Source organism: Centropristis striata, chromosome 9 (genome assembly GCF_030273125.1).
Source record: "Centropristis striata isolate RG_2023a ecotype Rhode Island chromosome 9, C.striata_1.0, whole genome shotgun sequence".
Taxonomy (NCBI): domain Eukaryota; kingdom Metazoa; phylum Chordata; class Actinopteri; order Perciformes; family Serranidae; genus Centropristis; species Centropristis striata.
Genome location: NC_081525.1, coordinates 25,099,806 through 25,125,353, shown reverse-complemented (window position 1 = coordinate 25,125,353; position 25,548 = coordinate 25,099,806). Strand labels below are relative to the sequence as shown.

The 25,548-nt window shown below is 38.9% G+C and overlaps 2 protein-coding genes across 3 annotated transcripts in view; one reads left to right on the top strand and one right to left on the bottom strand.

Annotated features, from left to right (window-relative positions):
- The window catches only part of ano8b (anoctamin 8b), a 50,174-nt gene extending 49,189 nt beyond the window's left edge, over window positions 1-985 (bottom strand). The window contains exon 1 of the mRNA XM_059341424.1: window positions 805-985. Coding sequence (XP_059197407.1) covers window positions 805-985 — 181 coding nt within the window. The remainder of the gene's footprint in view (window positions 1-804) is intronic.
- A 3,145-nt stretch (window positions 986-4,130) lies between these two features.
- Window positions 4,131-23,533, top strand: gtpbp3 (GTP binding protein 3, mitochondrial). 2 transcript variants are annotated; one of them, XM_059342053.1, is made up of 11 exons: window positions 4,131-4,422; window positions 5,135-5,406; window positions 6,255-6,341; window positions 7,193-7,275; window positions 8,036-8,155; window positions 13,200-13,272; window positions 14,227-14,370; window positions 17,360-17,525; window positions 20,552-20,682; window positions 21,092-21,278; window positions 22,109-23,533. In XM_059342053.1, the coding sequence occupies exons 1-11, from the start codon at window positions 4,364-4,366 to the stop codon at window positions 22,338-22,340; spliced, it is 1,554 nt and encodes a 517-aa protein (XP_059198036.1). In that variant the 5' UTR covers window positions 4,131-4,363; the 3' UTR covers window positions 22,341-23,533. The 2 variants fall into 2 exon arrangements, with proteins under 2 accessions (XP_059198036.1, XP_059198037.1); XM_059342054.1 differs by lacking the exon at window positions 6,255-6,341.
- The last annotated feature ends 2,015 nt before the right edge of the window (window positions 23,534-25,548 follow it).

Here is a 25,548-nt window from a genome sequence, read left to right as displayed (position 1 = left end):
GCCTATTCTGATCAGTGTTGTGGAGTGTAAACAGAAAGCGTGTTTAATATGTTTACCCTGTTAAACAGGTAGATAATGCTATAATTTTAGGACTCCCTAAAAAATTACATAGGGAGAGCACTGGGGTTTAAACCACACCACACATACAACCACATTATTGGAAGATTAGAGCAGCCTTAATGGCTTAACCCTCATTAAAATAACAAAACATGCACCTGCCCTATCCACTGAGGCAATAAAATGCAAATAGACACTGGCAGTCTGAAGTGGTCTAGTCAGGCTACAGTAGTTCAGAAATCCCTGGATGACATCATGAAGTTAATAAACATTTGGTTACCTGGCAGATCTCATAACACAGAACTGAACGGAAACACCATAAATAAAAACAACTAGCAGCCAATCGTAGCCTACTAGCAGCCTATAAGGAGAAAAAGACTATAGCAGCAATTACTACAAGTAGGCTACCCATAGGAATACTGAGGAAACAGGCTTGTCATGACAGGAGGAAACGGGGAATAAGGTCAAAAGCAGACACTCGGATATGCCAAAATGTATATTTATTTCTAAAGAGAGGATAAAACACCAATGGATTTTTTTTAAACCGCAAAGCTATTATTTACAGGCCTGTAGTCTAACCAAGTGGTAATTTTGGGACGCCCTCGTGGAGACAAAAGAACAGTGCCGCGAGGTGTATGATGGTGCGGTGCTCGTCTCGTTTCCCAACATCACGTCCACCTGTCCTCTCTTCCCCTCTGCGCTTCAAAACCGCATCGTCCAAAGCCAAAGAAAGCACACACGACTCACCCAGTACTCCGGAGGATTGTTGTGCCGGGGCAGTGCCCGGCTCCGGCCTCTCCGCGTCTCCCTGCTGCGCTCGGTGTCGGTGCCGGGAGCTCTCGGTGCCGTCGCCGGCGGTGGCCGAGCCGCTGGCGGTGGCCGCCGCGGCTGCAGCAGCGCCCGCCGCTGCCGTCCCCGAGTCGGGCATGCTCTCTATCAGCGAGGAGCGACGGAAGATGAAGATATTCTCCGGGAAATTGTACAATGGTATCGCATCTCAGGAGGAGGGCAAAGCATGGGTGTAGAGCGGCGGCCGGCGGGGGTCCGATTGAAGGGTTAAATGAGTGTGAAAGTGAAGTGAAGGTTGTCGGTGTCGGTGCAGCGGCGGATCATCCTGGTGGTGCTCTGGAGCAGGATGCGCGGCTAGATGGAGAGCGCTCCTCCGACGACTACAGAGGAGGGACAAAGACAGAGAGGGCGGGGGGAGGGGGGCTGGATGATACACACACACACACACACACACACACACACACACACACCTTACAACAATTCACTACTTTGTAGTAGCCTCATGATGAGACTAAGCTATATGACTATAGCCCCAGATTGTCCAGCATAATTATAAAAGGAATTCCTTCATCATAAATTAAGTCGTGAAGCTGTTATTACAAACTCACCTAATGCACAACCCACTTTAAGACTTTTAAACCCTACAGACATATTTTAAGAGCCTAACAGTGATTTTTATTTGCATATAGACCCATACATGTCCGTGCAATCTCGCAGTCCTCCAGGAGAAATTTATATTTATCGCCCTACAGTGACCTCTGCCAGCAGCTAGGCTTCACATTGATGCCAGAAATAGAATCCGCTTGGCTTCATTAAGGAAAAACACAGACAAACATAATGCATGGCTGATACTGATAACATTACAATGTAATCATCAAAATGCTGTCAAATGTTGTGCTCGATCAGATATTTCTGTTTTAATGCATTATTCTGTCAGCAGGTCCAGCAGGTAGACTATTGCTCCTCAGAGTGTGTATGCACTCCCCTGTCCTGGAAGATTAAGTAGACTATGATTTATTTATAAATGCAAAAAATATCTTCATAGATTAAATTTTCAGTGACACTCAGGTGGAGGGACAAAAATGTCTCTTCACTTTAGTCCACAGGACTCTCAAAGATACAGGTGTGTGTCTGCAGTTGTATCTAACTCATTTTTATTGCATAAACCTAAGGTTCTCAATGTTTTTTTGTCAGCCAGGAACCCATCAAAAGACAGTCGGGGGACCTTCCGGGGACCTTCTCATGCATGTCTCTTGGAATAATTTGACATAGCCTTTGTTTCTTTACACCTATATATTCTTAATTATATGAAAGGACCACAGGAGAAATCTATCAAACATATTAGACATGTATCAACACATGTACAGATTCTTAGAGTTATATATGTGTTAGATTAGAATGTAATCAATTAACTTTTATAGATTTAAACATTTAGATATTATGCGTTGAACTATGTAGCCTTTGTAAAAAACAAAATAAATAATTTATATCATTAACTTCTTCTTGATCTACTGTTCCATCCACATTGACAAGCTACTGACTTGTGTTGTCATGTCTGATCACAGTTGTTTTGTGTCATGTATAATGGGCAAACAAGAGTCAATTTATGCCAAAGCGAGCCTACACCCAAACACATCCTTTAAACAAACACATTCATAGCGTAGACTCAGTTTACTTTACTGTTAGATATGTTTCTGTCATAAATGGCCCTAATGTACACTTTTACAAGCAGTGCAGGAGATGCTCAACCATGTGTAAGATGTGCGTGTGAGAGTGTGTGTGTAAAGAGGGTGGAGGAAATTTGTTCTTCATCTTTAATAAGATCTATGATCCCTTTGGTCAGAAGAAACAAAGATGTTTGTGTATTGATGGTGTTCAACAGCTGTGAGGTGGAAGCTGTCATGCTTTGTGCACACACAGAGCAGCCCATAAATTATTGAGATCTCAGGTTAAAGATTGCTCCCCGGGCCTCAGACCATGCCTCTTCAGCGTGTGCACGGTCTGTCTCTTTGGCCAGCCCTCCTGGACTCTATGGCTCACTGTACAGCCTTGAAAGGCTTCATACAGCAGGCAGGCAGCCCTCCCCCTCATATGCTCACAGCTCAGAAGTACTTCGTCTTCGAGCATAAATTGTGCTTACTCACCACCCTCTAGGCTGACAGCTGCAAGGAGCTGCAGCGGGAAACACAGACACACACACACACACACACACACACACACACATGCACACACACACACACACACACACACACACACACACACACACACACACACATGCACACACCAATGCACATGTAGCTTTTACTCTGTGTTTATATTCTGTGGTATGCACCATGTATGTAGGCCATGAAAAACTAGATACCACCACCAACAGTGCTTAGTATTGAGAAACAAAAACTCAACACACAGTAAAACAACGAGTGCTAAATTAACTCTGTGCAAATTAACATGATGACAGAGAGTATAAATTAACATATACAGTTTATTTGATGTATGCAGCCAAAGCTAATGCAGGCTATCACAACAGGCCTGGAATAAATTCTACCTTATAAAGGTTGCAATGATCAGTTTTGAAGATATAGAAGATAGAAGATATAGAGATGCTGGTTCAGTGGTCTTGTTGAGACTGGTTCTGTTTAATTTTATTTTTTTTAATTAAGGAGGCATTATGTAATAATCAGTCTACCTTTATTGATATCGAGTATATTTATGTCAGAAACACCTATCAGTATTCACTGATGATGAGCTTATGTTTCGGAACAAACAGGATGATAGTATTAGAAATACTCTGTTTTATATTGTTTTCAACCTGATTTATCTGCATCTTCCCTTGGAGAAGAGACAAATGAGCAGCTAGGTACTGTACATAATACACTATTTCGCAAATCATTTAATTTTTTTAAGTAATTGAAAGGAAGGTAGATCAATACATATTAATAATATAATTTTAAAAAACTAAAATATACACAACAAACATGAATAAAGGTAAACAAAGGGTATATACATATTAAATATATAAATATATACATAAAAATGTGAAAGCATTTATAAATCTTAAATAATTTAACAGATTTAAATATTTTTCCGTCTCAGACAGAGAGACAGTAGGCCCGTCAGCAATGTACGGTGAAGAGCAATGGTAGCGACACGGATTGAATATAGTGACGCACAGTAGGCGGGCTTTACTGTTGATTGACAGGTCCTGAACAAATGAGACTTTAGAACTGTCACTGTTGTGGAATAAAGCCGACCAATCACAATCCACAGAAGGAGCAACATCTTCATCGTGGTAAATGTAAACGGCTGAGGATACAGGAGTTAACTTTCACTGATATGAGCAGTTACAGTTGATGAATTTTCGCCATTTACCGGCTAAAGTTACATTCACGGGTTACTTCGACATTAGCTTACAATGGGAAAGTAATACACGATGATTTGGTCAAGGTCAGAGCATGGTTTACACTGTCATTCTCTAAAATCACCCACTACATGAAACGTTTGATGATATGTTGACATTATGCTGCCGTCCATGTATCGCGGGTTATGGAGAGCTGCTGTCCACACGCTCAGGGCAAGGTTTGTTACTAAAGTTCAACCTCGATTTCTGTATTTTGGTCACTGGTTTAGAAACTGTCATCCTATAAATGTATTTTTCCTGAAGTCTTGTCATTTAATTTGTTAAGCAAAACAATGTGGAGCCCCAAAAAGCAATATAAAACCATGAAAAGAGTCACGTCACTGAACACGTCAATTAATGTTGAAAGTTGAAAGAAGTGTGAAACTTTGTACTTTTCCCAAAGACTTCCATCAGTTGGTAATAAAAGAGGACGGCGTTGTATTTTCAATTTAACACTTGATAAACTATATCAAAACCTAACTTATTTTACTTATTTAATAATCTCATTTTATTTTTCAACTGCTCTATTTACATATAATCATTCATCTCGCCCCCTATTTCCCAAATGCAAGTATAAGCTTTTTTCTGCATTTTGATTATTTCATTAACAGTTTTATTTATCGACATTGTCAGCTGAATGTCTGAAGTCTTTTGTCTCTATAAATGTGTTTGATTTTCCATTTTATGTTGCTTCATTATGGCATTCTATCCCTGTTTTGTGTTCGTTATATGTCTATTCATGTCATATACAGTCATTTCTGTAATTATTGTGTGAAAGGTGCTTCACAAAAAAAGTTTATTATGTCTTTGTAGGCAAAAACCAGCATATTAAACTGTATGAGTCCATTATATAATCAGAGGTTGCTGTGTGTCTTATTATTTTAAATCCAGCAAAGGAAATCCACCTTCCAGATTCCTGTCCACGTGCAATGGAGTCTCATCTGGACTGGCTGATGCTGAGACCATCTTTGCACTATCCTCAGGCCATGGCCGGTGTGGAGTGGCTGTGGTGCGAGTCAGTGGACCAGCCTCAGCCACAGCTCTGTCATGTATGACCGGGCTCACACGCAGCCTGCCTGCACCTCGTACTGCCCTGCTGCGCAGCATCACAGACCCCCAGTCCAAAGAAGTGCTGGACCGCGGACTTGTCCTCTGGTTCCCAGGTCTGTTCAAATATTTAATTTTTTTCTTCTTCTGTGAATATACAGTGTTTGAAATAAATTGTGTCTAATATTAGAGTTTGTCTTGCATCTTGCATCAGGTATTTATCTTTTAAATGGAAATATATATATTATTATCTGCAGCTAGGAGTTGCTCAATCATGAATGTGAACAGTTACCTGTCTCAAGCAAGTTTTAAGTGTCCTCAAGTTGAATTTTATAGCACTCTGAAATGTAACAATAATGTAAACCATGCCTGAGTAGTAGTAAACTGCATAAAACTCTTTTGCAAAAAGGTCTCCTCTCTCTCTTGGCTTGGTGCTTAATATTGATGTCAAGTTCAAAATGTTTTAAGCCATCTTCCCTCACTGTCATTTGGAGTCATTAACCTACAAGCTACAGCTAAACTGTTAAACCTTGAGTCTTGTGATAATTTGAAATGTTATCAGTATCATTCACTTGATCTGCAAATTGGCAATTTGACCACTATGTCCTTACTGTGGTACATTCCCAAAAAATATGGCAGTTATCACTTGATATAATGTAGCCTATCTTTTTAAATAAGAATTTGAAACCGTAAATGACAGTTGTCAAGGCATAAAACCAATGATCTATTGATCTTTACAAGTCAAGACTTGATCGTCTAACAATGGCAGAGCCTTGAAAAAAGTTTAAATCGAAACTTTAACTTGAATCAAACCTTTCAATCAAAAGTCTAATTGAATCGTAGATTTGGAACAATGACACTCCTTTTAATGAAGCTGTACCTAAACATTTTGTTCCATCTCCTAATAAAGAGACTAAAGGATATTAAGCCTGTGGTGTTGTGTCTCATGTGTTTATGTCTTTAGCGCCACACAGTTTCACAGGAGAGGACAGTTTGGAGCTCCACATCCATGGTGGTCCTGCTGTCATTACTGCTGTCTTACAGGCTCTAGGTAACATACAGATGTATGATAGAATATATATGATATATACATTTATATAACACATTATAACTCACTTGTTGCATCATGTGATGTACCCTCACTTTGCAGGGTGTTTATGGTGTGTATGTGTCTTCATAACCTTGACAAACCAAGCTCTAAGTCTGCAAGATTCTAAACTCAGTAACTGGTTGAGTCATGTGACTGTTCATCACTTTGACTTGAAAGGGTAAAGTGATAAATGCATTCCTATTTCTAAGATACTTATAATATGTGCCCTGACAAGCGTGGCAATCCCTCTGTGACTGACAAGTAATATTTTACTGCAGTTCTCCCACTGGCCTTCTAGGGGGCAGTATTGTATAAGTAAGAACTATTATTGATGCTTGTTATGAGGTGTGATTATGACTAATCAGGAATAGTTAAAGAGGAAAGTGTTGAACATGACATAGCAGATAATTTTGATGTATGAAAACTAAATGAAGGGGAAGGGTGGTGACAGTGTTGTAGACTTTAATAGAGAACATTTTTACTGATCATGACGTCCATTTACCAAATGATATGTTCTCACTGCTTTCTCCTGCTGATGAGATTTGAAAAATGGTTTTAGAAAACAATGAAAGCATAACCTCTTTAACCTGCACAGTTGTGCCTGTTTTCTTTCCAAGTGAACCCTGAGTGACACGTTGACCCTGCATTTGATCCTCCGCTGTTGTGTTGTGTGCATAATGCATGCCCACCTCATGCCTCGTACATCTCTTCATGTTTGTGTTTGTGTTTGTGTTTGTGTGTGTGTGTGTGTGTGTGTGTGTGTGTGTGTGTGTGTGTGTGTGTGTGTGTGTGTGTGTGTGTGTGTTCCTCAGGAAGCGTGCCTGGCATGAGGCCTGCTGAAGCTGGAGAGTTCACGCGGAGGGCCTTTCAAGCAGGGAAACTGGGTTTAACAGAGGTACTGCAGGTCAAGAAGAGCACGTTAAAAAACACACTGAGACAGACCCAGAGCCTTTCAGAGCAATTTGACAGGGTAAATGTGGAATAAACAGGGTCAGAAATGAACAGGGATTTCAAGTTCATGAAATGCTATTACTGAAAATGTTCTCATTTACATATTTGCCCTATGAACATTTTCTTTCATTAAGCTGTCAAATAAAACTACTGGGCCTTTGAGATGGTGGGGGTAGTTTTGTTTGTTTTTCCCAAAAACCAGTATGCCAAGTATGCACCCTTAAGCATTGATAGGAGCTGTTATGGATATACTGTTTGCAGTAAATAACAATATATTGTGATTTAGACTTAATTTTAACATTGCATATTAAAATGCACATTGATTAATTAATGCAGATTTGTTTTCAGAATTCAGTAAAATTCCTCCTGGGTCAATTAAAGTCTCATCAAGTGTGAAAAAAAAGTTTCTTCTGGTAACTTATCCCCAGTAACAATTGAGATAATGAGATAAGAATTTGTTTGAGCTGCCATAGCTGCAACAGTAAGAATGTAAATGCTGTTTAAACAGTAGCTGGGGAATTGTATTATACATCTTACACACAGTTTCAGCATCGGATGCTTATTAAACCATATCATCTGTAGAGCACATCATGAGCATAAAGGGGGAAAACGTTTGAGTCAAGCAAAGAATAACAACAATGTAAGACATAGATTTATTAAAAATGCATAGCAGTAATAACAGTTACGTATAATGCTCGTTGCAGGTGGAGGGGCTCGGGGATCTGATCCATGCTGAGACGGAGGCTCAGAGGAGACAGGCTCTCAGGCAGATGTCAGGAGAGCTGGGACGCCTTTATCAGGACTGGAGTCACAAACTGAAACGGGTAGGTTGATCAGTGGTGCAGCAGAGGCCGGTTGATGTACAAACAGATGTTTCCATCAGGACTTGAGCCCTGAGCTTAAAGGTGTTGCTGTAATTTGTGTGGAACTGAAGGCATAAGCTGGTCTAAAATCAGTCTCGAATACTTTTTTCACTTTTAGGATTCATCATTCTCTCAGATGCTACAAGGTGTATAGTGTTTCACGGTGAAAATACGAAAATACAGATTTTTTTACTGTACTTTTCATACTTTTTGAACTTTTCGTTACTTTTTGAAATGCAGAGCAAGAAAATGAACCTGAGAGCATCTCTCTCCAGAGGAAATCGTCATTGAGTGTTTGATGGTTAATTATTTTGTGCTTTAGAACGTAACTGCTGTAAGAAAAAAAGCTTTTTATTTCTCTCATTCACACTTTATCATCACAGCACTGCAATGTTGTCTCCCTTTTGTCTACTGCTCGCCCTCTCTGCTGGGCTTGCTGGCCAGTTTCTGAGCTTGCTTACACGATTTCTCTCTCTTTTTTGCTGTCTTTTTTTTTTTTTTTACAAATAAGTTGGGAAGCTAAGACTAACTTTTTTATGTGTCCTCATCCTAGAACTGTACAAAATCGATAACTTGAGAACGTGCATTTAAGTGAAATGAAGCATTTAAAATAAAAAAGACCAGGACCTTTTCGGGGTAAAATACCTAATTTAGACTCTGGTCACTGTGGTTGTTCTTGTGCTTGAAAAGGGGCTAAAGATCAGTTTCGATGTTGGAAGGTTGTATATGTCTGTTTCTAAGATACAGCAAATACCTTTGGCCCCCATGGGGACTCAAAGCTCATCAGACCTGGTTTTTAAAGTGACAGCCGACCAGGGGCCTTAATGAATCCTGTTGTTCTAATCCTGAGTCTCCCTGAAGAGACTTTGTCCATGTTCACGTGCGACACGAAAACAGCATCTTGGAACGAACCTGTCTGTACTGTGCTGTAGGTCAGGCCTTCTCACAACCACAAACAATGCTATCTTCCTTTTTTTGTTGTGTTTGTTGTTTCACCAGAGCTGCTTTTCCAACACATCATAAATGGTTACTTATGGGAATCTGAGGCTTCCTGTTTTCTTGCTGCTGTAGCACCTGTAGTATAATACTGAGAATTCAAATAATACCTGTATGGACAAAACAATGCAATAAATAGATCTGATTTCACAGAGAGGGAAGCCTCCCCTCAAATTAAGATAACACCGATAAATGAATGATGTTTTTTCAATTAATGGTTTGCAGGTCTATCAATTTATGGTAAAAATTGCGTTGTAAAAATCTAACTGTAAAAGTATATAATCATTGATCTCTTCCAGTAACTTTTATAAAACCATATATCTGGTTCACAGAACTGCTGAAGGATCCAATTTTTTAATTAGTGAAGACACTTCATATACCGTTGTTGTCATTTCTATAATGTGGTGGGTGAAGTCGCTGAGACAATAAGGTCCATACCATCTTCAATCTGTTTCGAAAAGCTTTGTGAATACAGACGTGTAACGTGTTACTGCGATTTGCACCAGAACTGAGTCAGTAACGATTAGAGGCTTTGTGGAGCTTTCCAGATGCAGCACTTACAATTTTAAAGAACAATACGTTTTTAAAATGCACCTTTTTTATGGTAATGTGCTCTTGTTCCATTTTTACTCAAGTGACACCCATTTAATGTTTTTTTTCATCTCAGAACATCTGGCATTGTATTGTAAATGATAGATTAAAGATTAATAATACCAGCTGCAGCTGCTGCATGCCTTAAAACAGGAACACATAAAACACACTGATATATTCTGTGCAGCGGTATTGTTTTTCGTATCAATACAGTATCCTGGACTGTACTCTGTACGTAGAGATAAGGGTCAGAAAGTGACACAGACAGTCTTGAAGTTAAGATAAATTAGAGTAAGAAAAAGAATGAATGCAAGTCTAAATTGCACCTCAGGGGTTAGTGACTTTGTTAAATGCTCTATTCAGCATTTCTGCACTAATTTGGAAGCAGACAGTATAGATGCAGACGAACATGATGGAGGGGGGAAAGAGCAACAAAGGTGATGCAGCTGTTTAATTTAGGAATACAACATTTTGAGTACAAACCTTTCAACTGATCTGAACAAGATCATTTGAACCAGTGTAGTGATTTGTGATTTCCACCTCTACACGTGTTTGTCCTGGACCACTTGATCCTTGAAAAAGAAAGTTTAGAAACTTCATGTAGTTGAACTTGAACTTTCTGGGGAAGAAAAAAGCAAAGATTTTATCCACAAAAGCATTATAATTTTGGGTTGTCCTTCCACCCCGTTCTTGTAAACGTGATATTCCAGGAACGCCTTGAGGGAATTTCTTCAAATTCGGCCTCTTGAGTGATTATAATTTGGTGCTCAAAGGTCAAGGTCAACTGTGAACTCACAAAACACATACATTTCACACAAATATGTATTATGGTAAAATATGACATTTTTTAATCCAAAAGGTCAAAGGTCAACTTTATGCTGACTTCAAAATGTTTCTAGCTGTTAGTCAACGGCAAAACTCAAGAACAGAGGGGCAGATTGTGGCCATATTTCACATTTGATCGGTTATTAATTGATGACACACAACTTGGTTGATGCTTGATGACGTTCAGTCTTCTGAGCTGTCGGGTTAAAGGTGTGTGAAGCACGCACAGTTAAGAATTTTTAGCTTTTTTTGCAGCAACATCCATATTTGAAGTATTGTCTGCTGTCATGAGTCTGGACAGACATGGATGTAAACTGCAACTTTACTGGTTGTTGGAGACAAACAACTGCAGCGCTGTAATTCTAGTTTTGCTCTGCAGTCATTCAAAGCCCTGTCTGTATTAAGTTAATTTTCTGCATACATTTTTTGATAATGACATGTGACTTGTAGTACAAAACTACGCAGTACTGTTGTAGTTTTACATTCATTCATGAGACTTCAGAAGAAGCTTGTTAACCTGATGTGGTGATATATGTTCTTATTAGGGGTGTCACAATTTCAGTTCAGAATTAAATTTCAATTATCTGAAATCAAAAGCTGGATTCAGAAAAAAATGGTAGTTACATCACACTTGATACCATATGGAAAATATTCAGTTGTCAGGGCATATCAATGATCTGTTAATTTTAGGGATCATGACTCGGTAGTCTAACCTCCGTGATGAAAAATAAAATGAATATTTAAAATTAAAATTGAACTGTGACCTTAAAATCAAATGTCTATTCCGATAATGGATTTGAAGAATCGTGACACCCCTTGTTGTTATGTTGATATTGTTGACAGAGGGTCGGTTTTCATTTCACATCTTGTTGTGGTGGTTCAGAGTCGCAGGTCACTGGCCGCAGATAAACTCCTCAACTTGATGGATGCAGGCCAAACCCAACCCTCGTCTACTGTGAACAGTTAAAGAATATAGACCAGGGATCTTTCTACACTTTGGCACCAGATCTGAAAAACCGATCCAGGTGGTCTCCCTTGAGAAACTCTGTTAAGCTGTTTGTCGGCAGCTTTCTCAGGAATCGAACGTGCCTTTATTTTCGACTCCGATTTCTGGGAATCCTGTTGATAAGACGTATACCATCTGTATGATACGAGCGGTCAAACCCTCATTTGACACCAAAACAATGCAGTTTTTTTTAAACCGTTGGCTCCCCACTTCTGTGAATGGATTAAAGTATGGGAATCTGACTCTTCCTGTTTTTGTGCAGCTATACTACTATTGTGTTTATGTTCTGCATGTCAGTCAAGATAGTGAACGGTGCTGTGTGGGGTTCCCCTAACTCCCCTAGCTCCCCCATAACCCTAATAACCCTAATTTCCTGGAAAAGTCCTGGAAAAAAAGACGAGAGGAAATGGTTTAAATTTATAATGTCGGTATCTTATGTTTGTATATATATGCTATGTAAATGTATGGGTAAACCCCCTTTAATTGAGGTGGGGGAAAAACATGATACAGCATAGTATCGCGATATTTTGCGTTGCAGTATTATATCGTTTCATGGCTGCCAAGTATCGATATTTAGCTTTCTGACGGCCGGACGTAGCATGCTCACTTTTAAGGAATTGAGATACTGGTATTGTTGTGGAAATAACGCTGCAAAGTTATTATTTTTTTGTTTCATTAAAAAAAAATCAGAGCAGTGAAGCTTAAAGTTGAGGGAAGTTTGAGAAAGTGCTGCAGTTGTTGTCGTCCATACATGTTTGATATCAGTTCAGTTTGACTGAATTCTTTGTTGCTCAGTCTGTGGGTTGGACTCTCATTGTGGAGAAATAAAAAGACTGAAGTGAGATGACTAGACTGAGAATTTTCTCTTATTTGACAAAACAATTCTTGATTGAATTTAATTTTGTCGATACAAAATGCATTTAAACAGTTAAATTGCAATATATTGTATCACAATACTCACCATGTCGCAAAAAGCTTAAAATCACAATAATATCGTATCATGACTCAAGTATCGGAATAAAATTGTATCATGTGGCCTCTGCTGATTCACATCTCTCCTGTTTAAACATTATTTGCATGTTGGACTCTTGCCACCTTGGGCTCCGTGAAATTATGTTTGGCAATTTTCTACTTTTTTCTGACAATTTAAAATAATTTAGCAATTAATAAAAAAAAAAACCAACAAATCTTTCATCAACATTGGAAACAATAATTAATTGTCCGCCTAAATCAAAATAGCTTTTTTACAATGCCAGAAGTGAAACATCCTAAATGCCATGAGGAAAATAAGAAATGTAAACCTTTTAATATCTTCTGACTAGAGTGAGGGTGCACTCAGTAGCACAATATTTACCTTTGTTATGTCTTTATTGAGTGATGTAAGAATTGTTTGGACAATATTTTGTCCTTGGATAATAAAACTGTAGTCAAGTATTACAGGTGGCAAGGTTATATATGATTGTTAGCAGCTGCAGCACCACAATGGAAAATAATTAACCTTGTTTTGAGTGTTCACAATGCCCAAAGTGTTAACTCTACACACTGACTTCAGCCTCGTCCCTTCTCTCTGCTTTGTGTCTCACACAGTGCCTGGCTCATGTTGAGGCCTTCATAGACTTCAGTGAGGATGAGCTCATAGAGGATGGGGTCTTAAACCAAGGTATGTGTACACTTTGTCCTCTTTGCTGGAAAAAAATACCCAACAGTCATCCCTTGGGCTTTCAGAGGGCTCTGTTTCTCTCTGAGGGGAGAAGAGTCTCACTGGCTTTCCTGTTTAGATCTCCAACTGGCCATCGTGTGTTTGCTGCATTGCGGGGAGAAGGCATGGACATCAAACTGTTTAAAAGACAATTTCCTTTTAGGAAGTGTGGAGAGAAGGCCAGGGGGGACACTAGAGGCATTCGTCTTGCCTTCAAAGCCAGTCTGACATGTCGCTCACAGGAATAGTCCTGTCAGCAGCAACGTACAGTTCAACTGTTTTCACTGTGCCCAGCTTTCCCATACTCACAGTCAATGTGAGGCCGCGTGTGTGTGTGAGAGGGATGTCCCCCCTGAGGCTGTCGCCTGCTGTCTGGCACTGGCAGAGCTCTTCAGACGCCTCAGATGTTGTGTAGTTTCGACACAATAAAGCCTGGGAACAATTGTTTATTTTGGTGGCACGGAATGTGGGCTCACGCCTCAGAGTAGCGAATAATTATAGACCCTTTTCTAAAAATAGCAAACCTGGCATAAATACTTTCCCTTGTCACCTGAAAAAATGCAGCAAATTACAGGTTTTATGTTATAACTTTTTCCAAGTTGGATGAATTGATTCAATGAATGATGAATGATGAATCAATCAAGATTCTCATGTTTAAATGTTTATAACAAATAGTAGATATTGTTGATGGATTGCATTGTCAAAAGCATTTTTCTGTTCTCATCACATGCGGAAAGAGAAATGTCCATGACACATTTTTCATCCAGACGAATGATGTCAGACAGCGGACGGGCCTTTTTTCCTTCAAAGGACAGAAATTCCCTGTACAAGGTCAAGAAAGTGAAGTTGAATACGAAACCTTCGTCATGTCCTGTTCCCTCCTCTTGTCTTTATCTCCCTGTCAAACGCCCACAGTGGACAGGTCGGTGTGTGATCTGCAAGCAGAGATGGAGCGCCACCTTAAGGATGAGAGACGGGGTGAGCGGCTTCGCAGCGGAGTCCAGGTGGTCATCGCAGGAGCCACCAACGCAGGGAAAAGTAGCCTCCTTAACACACTCTGTAAGATAACTTTGAAAAGCAGCACACACACGGACACACAAACACTTCCTGAAGGGATTAAGATGAAATATGACTAACTATCTTTTAAATACAGACCTTACTGTTGAATCATAGCGCTGTCAGCCACAGTTTGGTAGGGAAGGAAGTTAACATCTGTCACACTATAAGCAGCCTGGACCCTCAGAATTTTGTGAAATGCGTTTTATTTATTAAAATGCAAATTTGAGAGGGTGAGAGAAATATGTTTCCTTGACAAGACAGGATTTTGTGCAGTCTGATTTTGACATAAATGGGATTAAAGTAGATATTAGGGTTGGTGTTATATAAAGTGAACTGCAGCTCAAACAACCGGCGTTCGGTTTCAAATAACATTTATAATTTTTCATCAGAAGTTTATTTTTCCCTAATCTAGCAAAGAGTTGAAGAATATAGCAAAAATGTTGTTGTTAAAACAATCTGTATTAGGTCCATTAGTAGATGTAGAGTCAGTTATCATGAAATTGTAAATTATTTTAATATTTCTAGCCACCTTGTGTCATATCAAGGAAAACCGTAGTGGGCTTTTAACTGGCAGCTGTGGCCCAGTTGGTAGAGTGGTCGCCCACTGATCAGAGGGTCGGTGGTTCGATCCCTGACCATGGCAGCCTACATGTCGAAGTGTCCTTGAGCAAGGTACTGAACCAAATTGCTCCCGATGCTGCGTTCATCAGTGTGTGTGAATGAACTCCCAAAGGTGGCAGGAGGCACCAGTGTGCCCTGGTAGCCTCTAACACCAGTATGAATGTGTGTGTGAATGGGTGAATCAGCGTAGTGTAAAGCGCTTTGGATAGAAGTGCTATATAAGTGCACTACATTTACCATTTAAACCGCAAACTCAGCATTTTGGCAGTCAGCCATGTTGCTTTTTTTAAACCAGAAGTGACCATATTAGGATGATAGGTGATGTCTCTATCCTGATTGGCAGGTTGCTGTGGTAGCAACTTGTCAATCACAGAGTAGCCACACACTCAACCATACCCTGCTTTATTGTCTATTTCTCTCTTAATGAGACCATAATTTACTAAATTAACGTCATGCTCTGTTGAAGACTAGAATTAGCGATTGAGACCAGAAACTCATTATGAGAATGATTACTGAGGTGATAAATCAAGTGAGAAGTAGGGTCGTTTTCTCGAGACTTATATTCACAACCCGTGGAGTTGCCCCCTGCTGGCCAATAGAAAGAATGCAGGTTTAAGGCACTTCTGCATTGGCTTCACTTTTCAAACCTGGAGGTTGCTGCTTCATGAAAATCCTGTAACCAAACTGCTAATCGATCTTGCAGTTAGGTAGTTTTTTTATTTTCCTGTTACTGTTGGAGGAGCCAACATTTTCATGTGAAAGACAGGAAGGTCAAAGAAATCTGTCCAATTTGTGGTAGGTGTTATAATAGTCTCTTCATACTGCAGGAATGTAATCTCACCATCTGTGAACAGTAGATCTGCTCTTGGCATGCATGAAGTGCAGTATTTTCACATTTCCAGATACAGATTTCATTGCTTCCGATTTAGGTTCTGGCCGTGTGTCAGGCAATATCAGAGCCAGTCAGTGTAAATTACAACTGATTATGTAATACTGTTAATATATATATATATATATATATATATACTCAGTATTTTCCACATTAAACAAGTATGGTAGCTTATCACGTCTTTAGTTGTTTAGCCACGTTTGGTGTCAACCTAATGAACCCCTTGTTTATCGTCTAAGGTTATCTTTGTTTAGGATATTGCATCCTTAAATCATTTAGAATAACTCTATATAAACTATCCAGAGAGGGGGCTTGGCAGGGTCTCCTCACAGCTTCCTATCAGAATAATAGACATATTTATCAAACTTAAGATAAAATCCTGTTATCATTTCCTCTTGTGATTAGTCTTGCTTGTGTCCTGGGCTCACACACAGTCAGTGTAGACAAGTATGGATGAGCTTGCAGCATTCTGCCTTGTGATACACGGGAGCGGTCAGCCAAGTTCTTGAACACAGAATAAAGAAAGGATCACAAAATATCTTTTGTTGTTTTTGCACAGTGCAGAACTTACATTGCACATATGCCTGTTCCTTTCTATTCCATTAAGGGATGCTTAACTTATCATTAAATATTTTCACAGATTCGACAATGTATAGGCTGTATTTTAAAACACCTTTTTTTGTCACTGTCCAGAACACATCCCTAAACTAGGTGATGTAAGACATTTAAAAGGGTTTCCTGTTGTTTCTGTCAACGTGTTTCTATAAAAGCTACCGAGCAGATCACCTGCCATAGAACGGAAGAAAAGGAGAAGAAGCGACTTCAGTGTGCTTGTCAGTACAGAAGCCAGAGAGTGTTAAGTGGATGGCAAAGAAGGGGGAAAATGGGTCAGAAACTAACCCCTAATCCTTTCCACGGTGCTTGAAACAATTTAAGATTAATGTCATGATATATATCATCACATAGTTCATGCTAGATGACAGACTTGCAACTATACTGTCAGGTATTTAAATGTAAATTCTTGTCACAAGAAAAAAACAAGACTATTTTTAGTGTCTGTGATATAATAACACCAACCTTAACAAGGTACATTAAACTGCATGATGGTAAAGAATACACCAAATTACTTTTTTAGAGGGATCAATGCTGACATGTTGTGTTTGGGTCTTCAAGAAAAGCAGCGAGTGATATTCTGTGTTTTTGTTTTTTGTTTTGTATTTTGTTCAGCAATGCTCATGAAACTACCGATACAACCATGAATTATGTCGCCAAACTTACTCTTGTTTGAGTAATGTTTTCAAAAATCTTATTTGTCCAGATGCCTTTTCAGTAGAAAATAAGGGGCTTAGTGCTGACACAGTAAGAAAGTCAGAAACTTTTTAGAGTCAGGCTAACACATCATTAGTTTGGTTCTTTGTGTTGACGATAAGAAAAATATACAATATTGGCATCCTTATTCTTGAACCTTTTTATATCCAGGCCAGAGACCTGCAGCCATTGTGTCTCCCATTGCTGGCACCACCAGGGACGTAGTGGAGACGGCACTGGACATCGGTGGGTTCCCGGTCCTCCTGAGTGACACAGCCGGCCTCAGAGACAGCCCCGACCTGGTGGAGAGAGAGGGGGTCCGCCGAGCTCGGGAAAGGTAGGGGGAGGAAGCACTTTATTTTCGGGTAAAGCAAAACTATATATCTGATCTGAGTTTTCCATACCACAAAAAAATGTGTTGTTAAACACCCAGACAAATTTGAATCTGAAAAAATGTAGTAGTAGAACACTGCTCTGAAAACGCTGACTTTTCTGCTGCATGTTCATGCCAAACAAACTATGGAGAATAAATCTGCAGAGATCTGACAATTTATTGTGGTTTATTTTTAGGTTCATAAAATGCTCCAGAATTAGCATGTATGTTAGATATTACTTCAGAAATTGCTGTCTTCCGTCACCATGACCACTGACACAAGTTAGTGTTAGCTTCAGCAAATATTAGAAGTAAATGCATCAAAGTTAGCCACCGTTGTTAAAGACACTTATATAGTGTCGGGTTATGATAAGGATGCTCCAGTGTGTCATCGAGCCATGATTTTAAACACTCCCAAAAAATCATGATCACAGAAAAACTGTTTAATCTTCTAACTCCCAAATTCATTGATATATAGTTTAATGCAGGGGTAGGCAACCTGAGGCTCCAAAGCCAGATGTGGCTCTTTGATCTCTCTTCAGTGGTTCTCTCTTGCTTTGACAAAAAAAAAAAAAAAATGGAAATAATTAAATGGTATTTGTCTCTAATTTAATTCTCCTTTTACAACATTGTAATGCCAGTGAAAGCTTCTCACTTAGTGGTATGCTTGATCTGCAGCGAGAAATTGTCAAATTACTTTCATTATAATGCTCAAAGATGCGGCTCCAGATGGATTTACTTTACCTTTTTTTTGGCCAAAAATGGCTCTTGTATTGGAAAAGGTTGCTGACCCCTAGTTTAATGTCATTTTACATGTTTTCATTATTTTGCAGCTGTAAAATATGTTTTCAAACAAATCTCTGATTTCACTTTACCCGCATTTTAGGCTACAGGATAAATATCACATGCAGAGTACATGTGTAGCAGTTACATGTAGACTGCTGCTTCAGCGACTGTCCACGTGTGTGTATAATAGAACACAAATCAAATTAGCCAGGGGACCCCTGGAATATGTCCTTGAAGACAAAGAAAGGAAGAAATAAGTCATTGCTTTTCCCCTCTACATCATGCTATATTTTTGTAGTGTCTGTGTAACCTCCAGAGTTTATATTATTGCTGAGCCATTGTTATAAATACATGGGACAAACACTCTCAGGAGGTTGCGTAATAAAGAGCCTCCTTTCCTTGTTGCAAATTATTTACCATTAAGAGGTTCTTCATGTGTGGTGTACAGAATTCACATATATGGCAATTCATTGACAGCTGCTTCCACTGTTTACACACGAGAAGAATAGCAGCACTGGCAGCACTCGTCATCACTGCTTTATCATATACAAACAGGCAAACAGACAGCCAGACGAATGGGCACACTGGCACATACACACAATATTAAATCAGTTCTAAGACACAGACGTATGTAAAGTTTCCAGTCTGGAAGACAAATGGTTTTTATTCACACAGTGTGTTGCTGATCTATTAATTCTGACATTTTTTTATGCCAAGAAAAGAAAAATATTGTTTCATCAAGTATGTGTGTTCTTGGCAGGGGATAAAGCATCTGATTCAGCAATTGAGCATTTTCAATTGTGGAAGACTGTGGAAAATGTTATGTTTTTCAATAATAAATACAGTAGTGTATAGCAGTAAGAGCGTGCATATCACGAATGCTGGGTCTTGTTGGTTTTCTGAGAATCTACTGAACCTACTGGTACCTTGTTTGCTATATAGCAATAAAAAATATACTAAAAACCTGGATTGATCTGGTTAGTCACATTGGACTGCTATTATTTTGAACACTACTGTATGTAATGTCACATCACTTTTGACCATTATTATTGCCCCATTTGTGTACAACAAGTTGGAAAAGCTATTGTTGAGTAGATCATAAATAAACAGCAACCAAAGAGTTTAAACAAAACTTACTAAAGAAGTTCAGTTGGGACAAACTACAACCTTTAAATCTGGTAAAAGTTGTTAGTTGTGATGCTGTTTTGTAATTTATGTCAGCTTAGTTGGCTTGACTGCTGCACCTAAGCCTTATAATGGTAGAAGAAAACACTGTAATTACTGTAGGTGTTGCATTATTACATGTAATCAATATTGGGTACATTTGTCAGACTTGTCAGACTCAGATTTTAGAGGACTTGCAGCACATTTTTTGAATAAATGTATTTATTTACAAACCACCACTTTCTAAAGATTGCTTGGTGACTCCCTGCAGGAAAATCCAAATGAAGATGTGACGTCAGAGCAAACCTTGTGTAATGCCTTCACTGTTTGTTTAAGTTATTGGGGCGACCTGGTGGCTCTATAGGAAGGGTGGGCAGTTTGTGTTCTACGGGGAACTTTGTGTGCAGGGAGCAGGTCAGAGGCTCGTGACCTGGGTCACTACAGGAAGGACGTGTTAAGTACAAGCATCCGCTGGTGCTGCTCACTGCACAGTGGGACCAAGGTGTCTTACTGGAGAAAACTTGATTTTGGAGAGTAACATGAGCTTAGTGTTATAAAGGTGCAATAGATTATGAAGTAAATCATTTACTCAAGTCGCTAGAATACCTATAAAAATGGGTTCTTTGAAAGAAACCATTGACATCTTTACCACGTCTACAGCTGTGCTAGCAACTCTGTTTAATGCTGAAGTCAGCATTCTAAACTTTCTACACTTTTCTGTAACTTTAGAAAAGTGTCAATTAACTGTAGTGCACTGTAGACTGTTTTACAGAAAAATATTTTAGCCAAAATCATAATAGGACATACTGCAAATCACAAGAGGTGCAATATTTGTTAAAGGCAGGATAACGTTTTTAATTAAATACTGCAGTGCTGCAGGGACCTAATATTCTACAGATTTAAGAAACATTTGTTCAGCCCTAATCTGTACTCTCATTAGTACACAGAATTTAAGAAAAAACAGGTACAAAATTCTTGACAAAATACTGATTTTGATCATAATTCCATGTCAAAAGTTGAGGCTGTTTTCTTTTGTTCAGAGTGGAACAGGCAGATCTGACCCTGGTGGTTGTGGACTCTGCTCATCTCCCCTCTGATGCACAGAAAGCTGCCACCATCCTGCAGGGACACCTCAGGAGTGTCCTGCCCACCCAGGAGCAGCCCAAGACAGGTATGATCTGGACGGTCATTGACGCTTGCAGTCATATTATCAAAGTACTTAAAGCACAATGAAGTAAATATGCAAGGCACAGTAACAGTCCCTAGTTAAGTTATACTAAGTGACAAAATGTTTCCCATGAAACAACTTCAGTTTGTTTGGTAATGATCTTCACAAAAAAAAATCTCACCAGAGCATGCTTTTTAGTTCAAGAAAGCGAATAATTGTGACACCAGCTTTATCGTGCTTTATACAATGTCAGAGTAATCCACTACTGACTGGGATTACTCCAGAATGAAAGTAAGCTGTATTCCAATGAGTACGGGTTGGAAAGAGAGTTTTTCAACAGTAATCAAATAGAAACCTCTATAATTGAGTCCCCGCTGATTGATCACAATTTTTTCTTCTTTTTTTATCACAGTATTTTCTGCAGACAGGTTTCTGCTGGTGCTGAATAAAACCGACCTGTTGCCTGAGGAGCAGAGGCTGAAGCTGCACAGAGAGCTGAGGCTGGTCTCAGGACTTCCTCCTGTTAGTCTGATATCTTGCCACACTAACAAAGGACTGCAGGACTTCCTCACAGTGCTACACAGCAGTGTCAAGACTCTGTGAGTTGCTACAGTTTATAATATTTTGTTGTGCCAGAGCAGAGACTGCATGTCTCATTTTAATGTTGTATCAGAAAGATTGGTTTTCTCTGTGGTGCATTGACACAAACGTAAATGTATCTCAGCATGGAGAAATGCAGCTGAGGGGCATTATCAACATGTGATGTAGTGCTGAACGATCACTCACTCGGTCTGCCTGGTGATAACATAACGCCTGAGCAATGGAAAAAGTAAACGGACTACACTGTGCAGAGACGAGCTGGTATATTGTGACTTGGTGTACTAAACTTTTGCCACATCCTGTTGGAAGTACGGAAAACACATTTTATCAGGCAATAAATGCACACGCACCTGTTATAGAAAATGACAGGTTTCCAAAAGCATCTTTATACAACCTTAAATTGCTTTTGTCTAACTGTAAAAATATATGTATATTTTTTTGGCATTAAAAGTCTAAAACATTAGATGAAGGAAGCACATAAAACATTGCAGCCAAATTATTACATTTTAATGTGGCTGTATTGTCAACCTCGCTTATTGTTTTCATTTTTTACTGATTTATACCAAAGGATAACCAGTTTGGGAATGATCATTTTATGATTTTAGATCATTTTAGATAATTATGGATCATTTGGCTGCGGCAACATTTCTGCCGTCTGCAGTGTTTGTTTTTTATACTACTTCTGGGAGTCATCAAAGTAAGATTTTAATCCTACTCTTAAAAAAAAGAAACAAAAATAGAGAACATTTGTGCTTCAAATTGTTTCACACTTTCTGAAGTACAAAATAATGATCGGCTGGGTAATTTTCTTATCTAACTTCCTCTCCAGGTGTGGCGACCCTCTGTCTGGTGCCCCCACCCTGACCCAGGCCCGCCACAGGGCCCACCTGCAGCAGTGTTTTGCTGCCCTGGCTCAATACCAGCGGTACCGGGACATCGACCTTGCTCTGGCAGCTGAAGGTGTCCGGTTAGCTCTCACCAGCCTGGGGCGGATTACTGGACGTGTCGGGGCAGAGGAGATCCTGGATATCATCTTCAAAGACTTTTGCATTGGAAAATAGTCAGAGGAGTATCAGCGAAAACATGAAGTACATGTAACATCAGCCCGCTCAGAGAGGAAGGTTGTGTTCTTTTTTGGCAAGAACACTGCTTCGGCATTACGCCAGGCTTCGAGGCACAGCAAGGGTAAAAAGAATAAAATTCATGTTCTTGGCTGCAGAATCACTCCGCTCCCAAGGCACAGAAATCTTTGTTTTCTGTTGATGCTCTTAAACAGACTGAAATAGTTTTAAAGTGATGACAGGTGCCTCGCAGGCCCCTTGTGCTGCACAAGTGTTTGGCAAGTCTTGAGTCATAATTTAAAAATAGCCACAGAGAACCTTTGATAGGTGGACATTGGTCTCTTGGGTCACAACATTACAGCCAAAACCATTTAAAATGGAGCCTGCAGCAAACATCTGCAAGGCCATGGACTCAAAGTTTCCTTGTACTGCAGGACAATGAAGTTTTGTTTTGTTTTTCATTAGGGATCAGATATTCCAGCTGTACCCATTTGAGACATTTTGTTACTTTAAATCTACTATTTGTTGTATTCTGTAAGCAATGATGTGTATTCTGTGTGTGCTTGAAAGCATTAGATACACTTGAAAGTTACACTTATCTCTTGAGCAAAATAATATGAAATTATGTGCTACTATTTAAAATGTTATAATAATGTTAATAATAATAATAATAATAATAATAAAGGTTATAATGCCATACATAGTTAATACATGTCATATGAGATCTTTGGTGTGTGATAAATGGGATAATGTGAGTTTTCGTAACAAATCAAATTTGTGTCATAAATCTGAAAGACCACAAAACAAATCTTAGAAAAGAAGGTCAGATTGTCTTTACACCTGCATTAATGGATTGATTGTGATAAATAAAAGGCAGAGAAACAGGCTGTTAACACATTAACAACATCTTAGTTTGTTTCCTTTTTACACATCCACCAGTCAAGGAGAAATGTGTCCATTGTGTTTCGTCATGTCATGTCAATATTATTTTATTCATATTATTTTGACTGATATTTCAGTTGTGATGTGATTTACAGTATTGGAGGGAATGATCAGTTTTGCATCATTAATGTTATTTTCATTGAAAAAATATATCAAAGTGATCATTGTGTGTTTTTTGTAATTGTTCAACCCTTTTATATCCCACAATATATACTTCACGTGTTTATAATACCCTCATTACATAAAAGCTTTTCCCCTAGAATAAAATGCCTGTTCTTACAAAGATTGAATTGTTTAGGTCTGACAGCAGCGGTGGACATGATGAGTTCATGGCTCTGATTTATTAAAATGTAAACTACATTTTGAGCCCAGCTCCGGCCGTAAAGCATGTCATAATATACATACAGCATGTAGAGAGAGTCAGAGTGACCCGGCTCCCCTCTCTGCTCTGTGGGAAAGGGACGTTTTTGGAGGCGATGCTCTTTGTGCTCTTTGTTCTCTTGTCAATCTCGCCTCGATCAAATATTTATGTTTCCTTGTTAAACTCCTCACCCTTCTTCCCCAGTCGGTTTCTCCTCTCCCAGTCTCTGACGACAGTTGCCCTCCTGTACACAAGCATAACTGCCCGTCCCGCTGCCTTTTTGTCTCCCTCCACTGCTACCTGACCTTTCCTCTTTCCGCACAGCTCTGTCAGCCTTTTTTGTCCTCTTTCATGTTCTGCATGATTAATTACCACACAGGAGGAGTTTGGGCTAAAAGCGGGGCTTGTAGTGCCGTCATACAAATTAGTGGCAGTAAATTTTGGAGTTGTACTGCCTGTGTGCTGTGTTTACCACAGCTGTGGAAATACATTAGCTTGCTACTTTTGACACATTATTTAGAATAAAAAAATGAAGGCACTTGGCCCGTCACTTCAGGGCCGTCTCAACAATTTTTGGACATAGTATAGTGTGACTCTTCTTTTTTTTTAAAATGTATTTTACTATTACCATGATAAGTGTTTTTTTTATTTTTGCATTTGGCATGACTGACTGGGGATTTCCACTTAAAATGTTGCTGTCGATTTTTGTCAAAAATTGTCAAATTTTAAAATGCCTAAAAATGCTTTAATTGGGTCAATTATAGTCTGTTGATACACATTAGAGCATAATATGGCCAGAAATTATACACAAACACCATTTTATGAGATGTCCAAAAATGACCCCCTCAAAAAAAAAAAAAAGGCATGTCAATTGTTGTCAAAAATGATCAAATTTTAAAATGCCTAAGAAATGCTAGAAATGGCCCAAGTAAAGTCTGTTGAAACATGGGGTAATATATTTTGTCCAAAAATAGCAAAAAAACATCATATTATGCAATGTCCAAAAACTGAAAAAAGTCATACTATAGCATTCCTATTTTTATCAAAAATTGTCAAATTTTAAAATGCCTAAAAATGCTTCAAATGGGTCAATTATAGTCTGTTGATACATATTAGAGCATAATACGGCCAGAATGACAGAAAAACACAATATTATGGGATCTTATATTTTTATCATATTTTTGTGACATAGAATACTTTGACTTTTTGATGCATTTTTTCAGACATACAATGTTGTTCTTTTAATCTTTTTTTTGTCTTTTTGAGGTCAGACTTTCCTATGACTTTTTTATCAAATTTTTTTCTACATACCATACTTTATTCAAAATCACATTTTTATGGCATACTATACACTGACCTGTTATATGGCATTTTTTTGTACATTTTTAACATTAACCTTAACATTTGTGTCACAGTAAGGTTTCAAGTTACTTCTGTCTTCTGCAGTAATAATTTATGGCTTTTTTTGAGATGCGAGGTTGATGAAGGCAGGTCCAGTACATTCAGCTCTACCCTGTTACCATTTGACTCAAAATCAGGGTGTGTGTGTTAGTCTGTTCACATCTATATATGGGATCCAAAACACTTCATGTTAAACAGGATTTCCTTAGGACCGGAGGGAGACTGACTCACCTGTAACATTCACATCCATCAGTCCAGGAAGGCTGGAAGTTTATCCTTGTGGATTTTCTTATGCAACACAGAAAGAATCCCAAATATTTGGTCTGTCTCAATGTAATCTGATGCAAGCTTGCCAAAAGTGACCACAATATGGTTCTCAGGCATCATAAGATGCAATATGAGTAAGGAAATACAGTAAAGTTTTTTTCAAATATAACTGTTGCAAATTATTTGTGAAATCTTGGAATCCAGGAGAAATAATGGACACACACATGGTTGCCCATT

Bases quoted from the DNA above. Each gene is read 5' to 3' on its own strand.
- gtpbp3 (XM_059342053.1), top strand. From the start codon at position 4,364: ATGCTGCCGTCCATGTATCGCGGGTTATGGAGAGCTGCTGTCCACACG. The intron at 13,273-14,226 runs GTATGTGTACAC...AAACGCCCACAG, and splicing joins GGATGGGGTCTTAAACCAAG to TGGACAGGTCGGTGTGTGAT. The intron at 14,371-17,359 runs GTAAGATAACTT...TTTTATATCCAG, and splicing joins TAGCCTCCTTAACACACTCT to GCCAGAGACCTGCAGCCATT.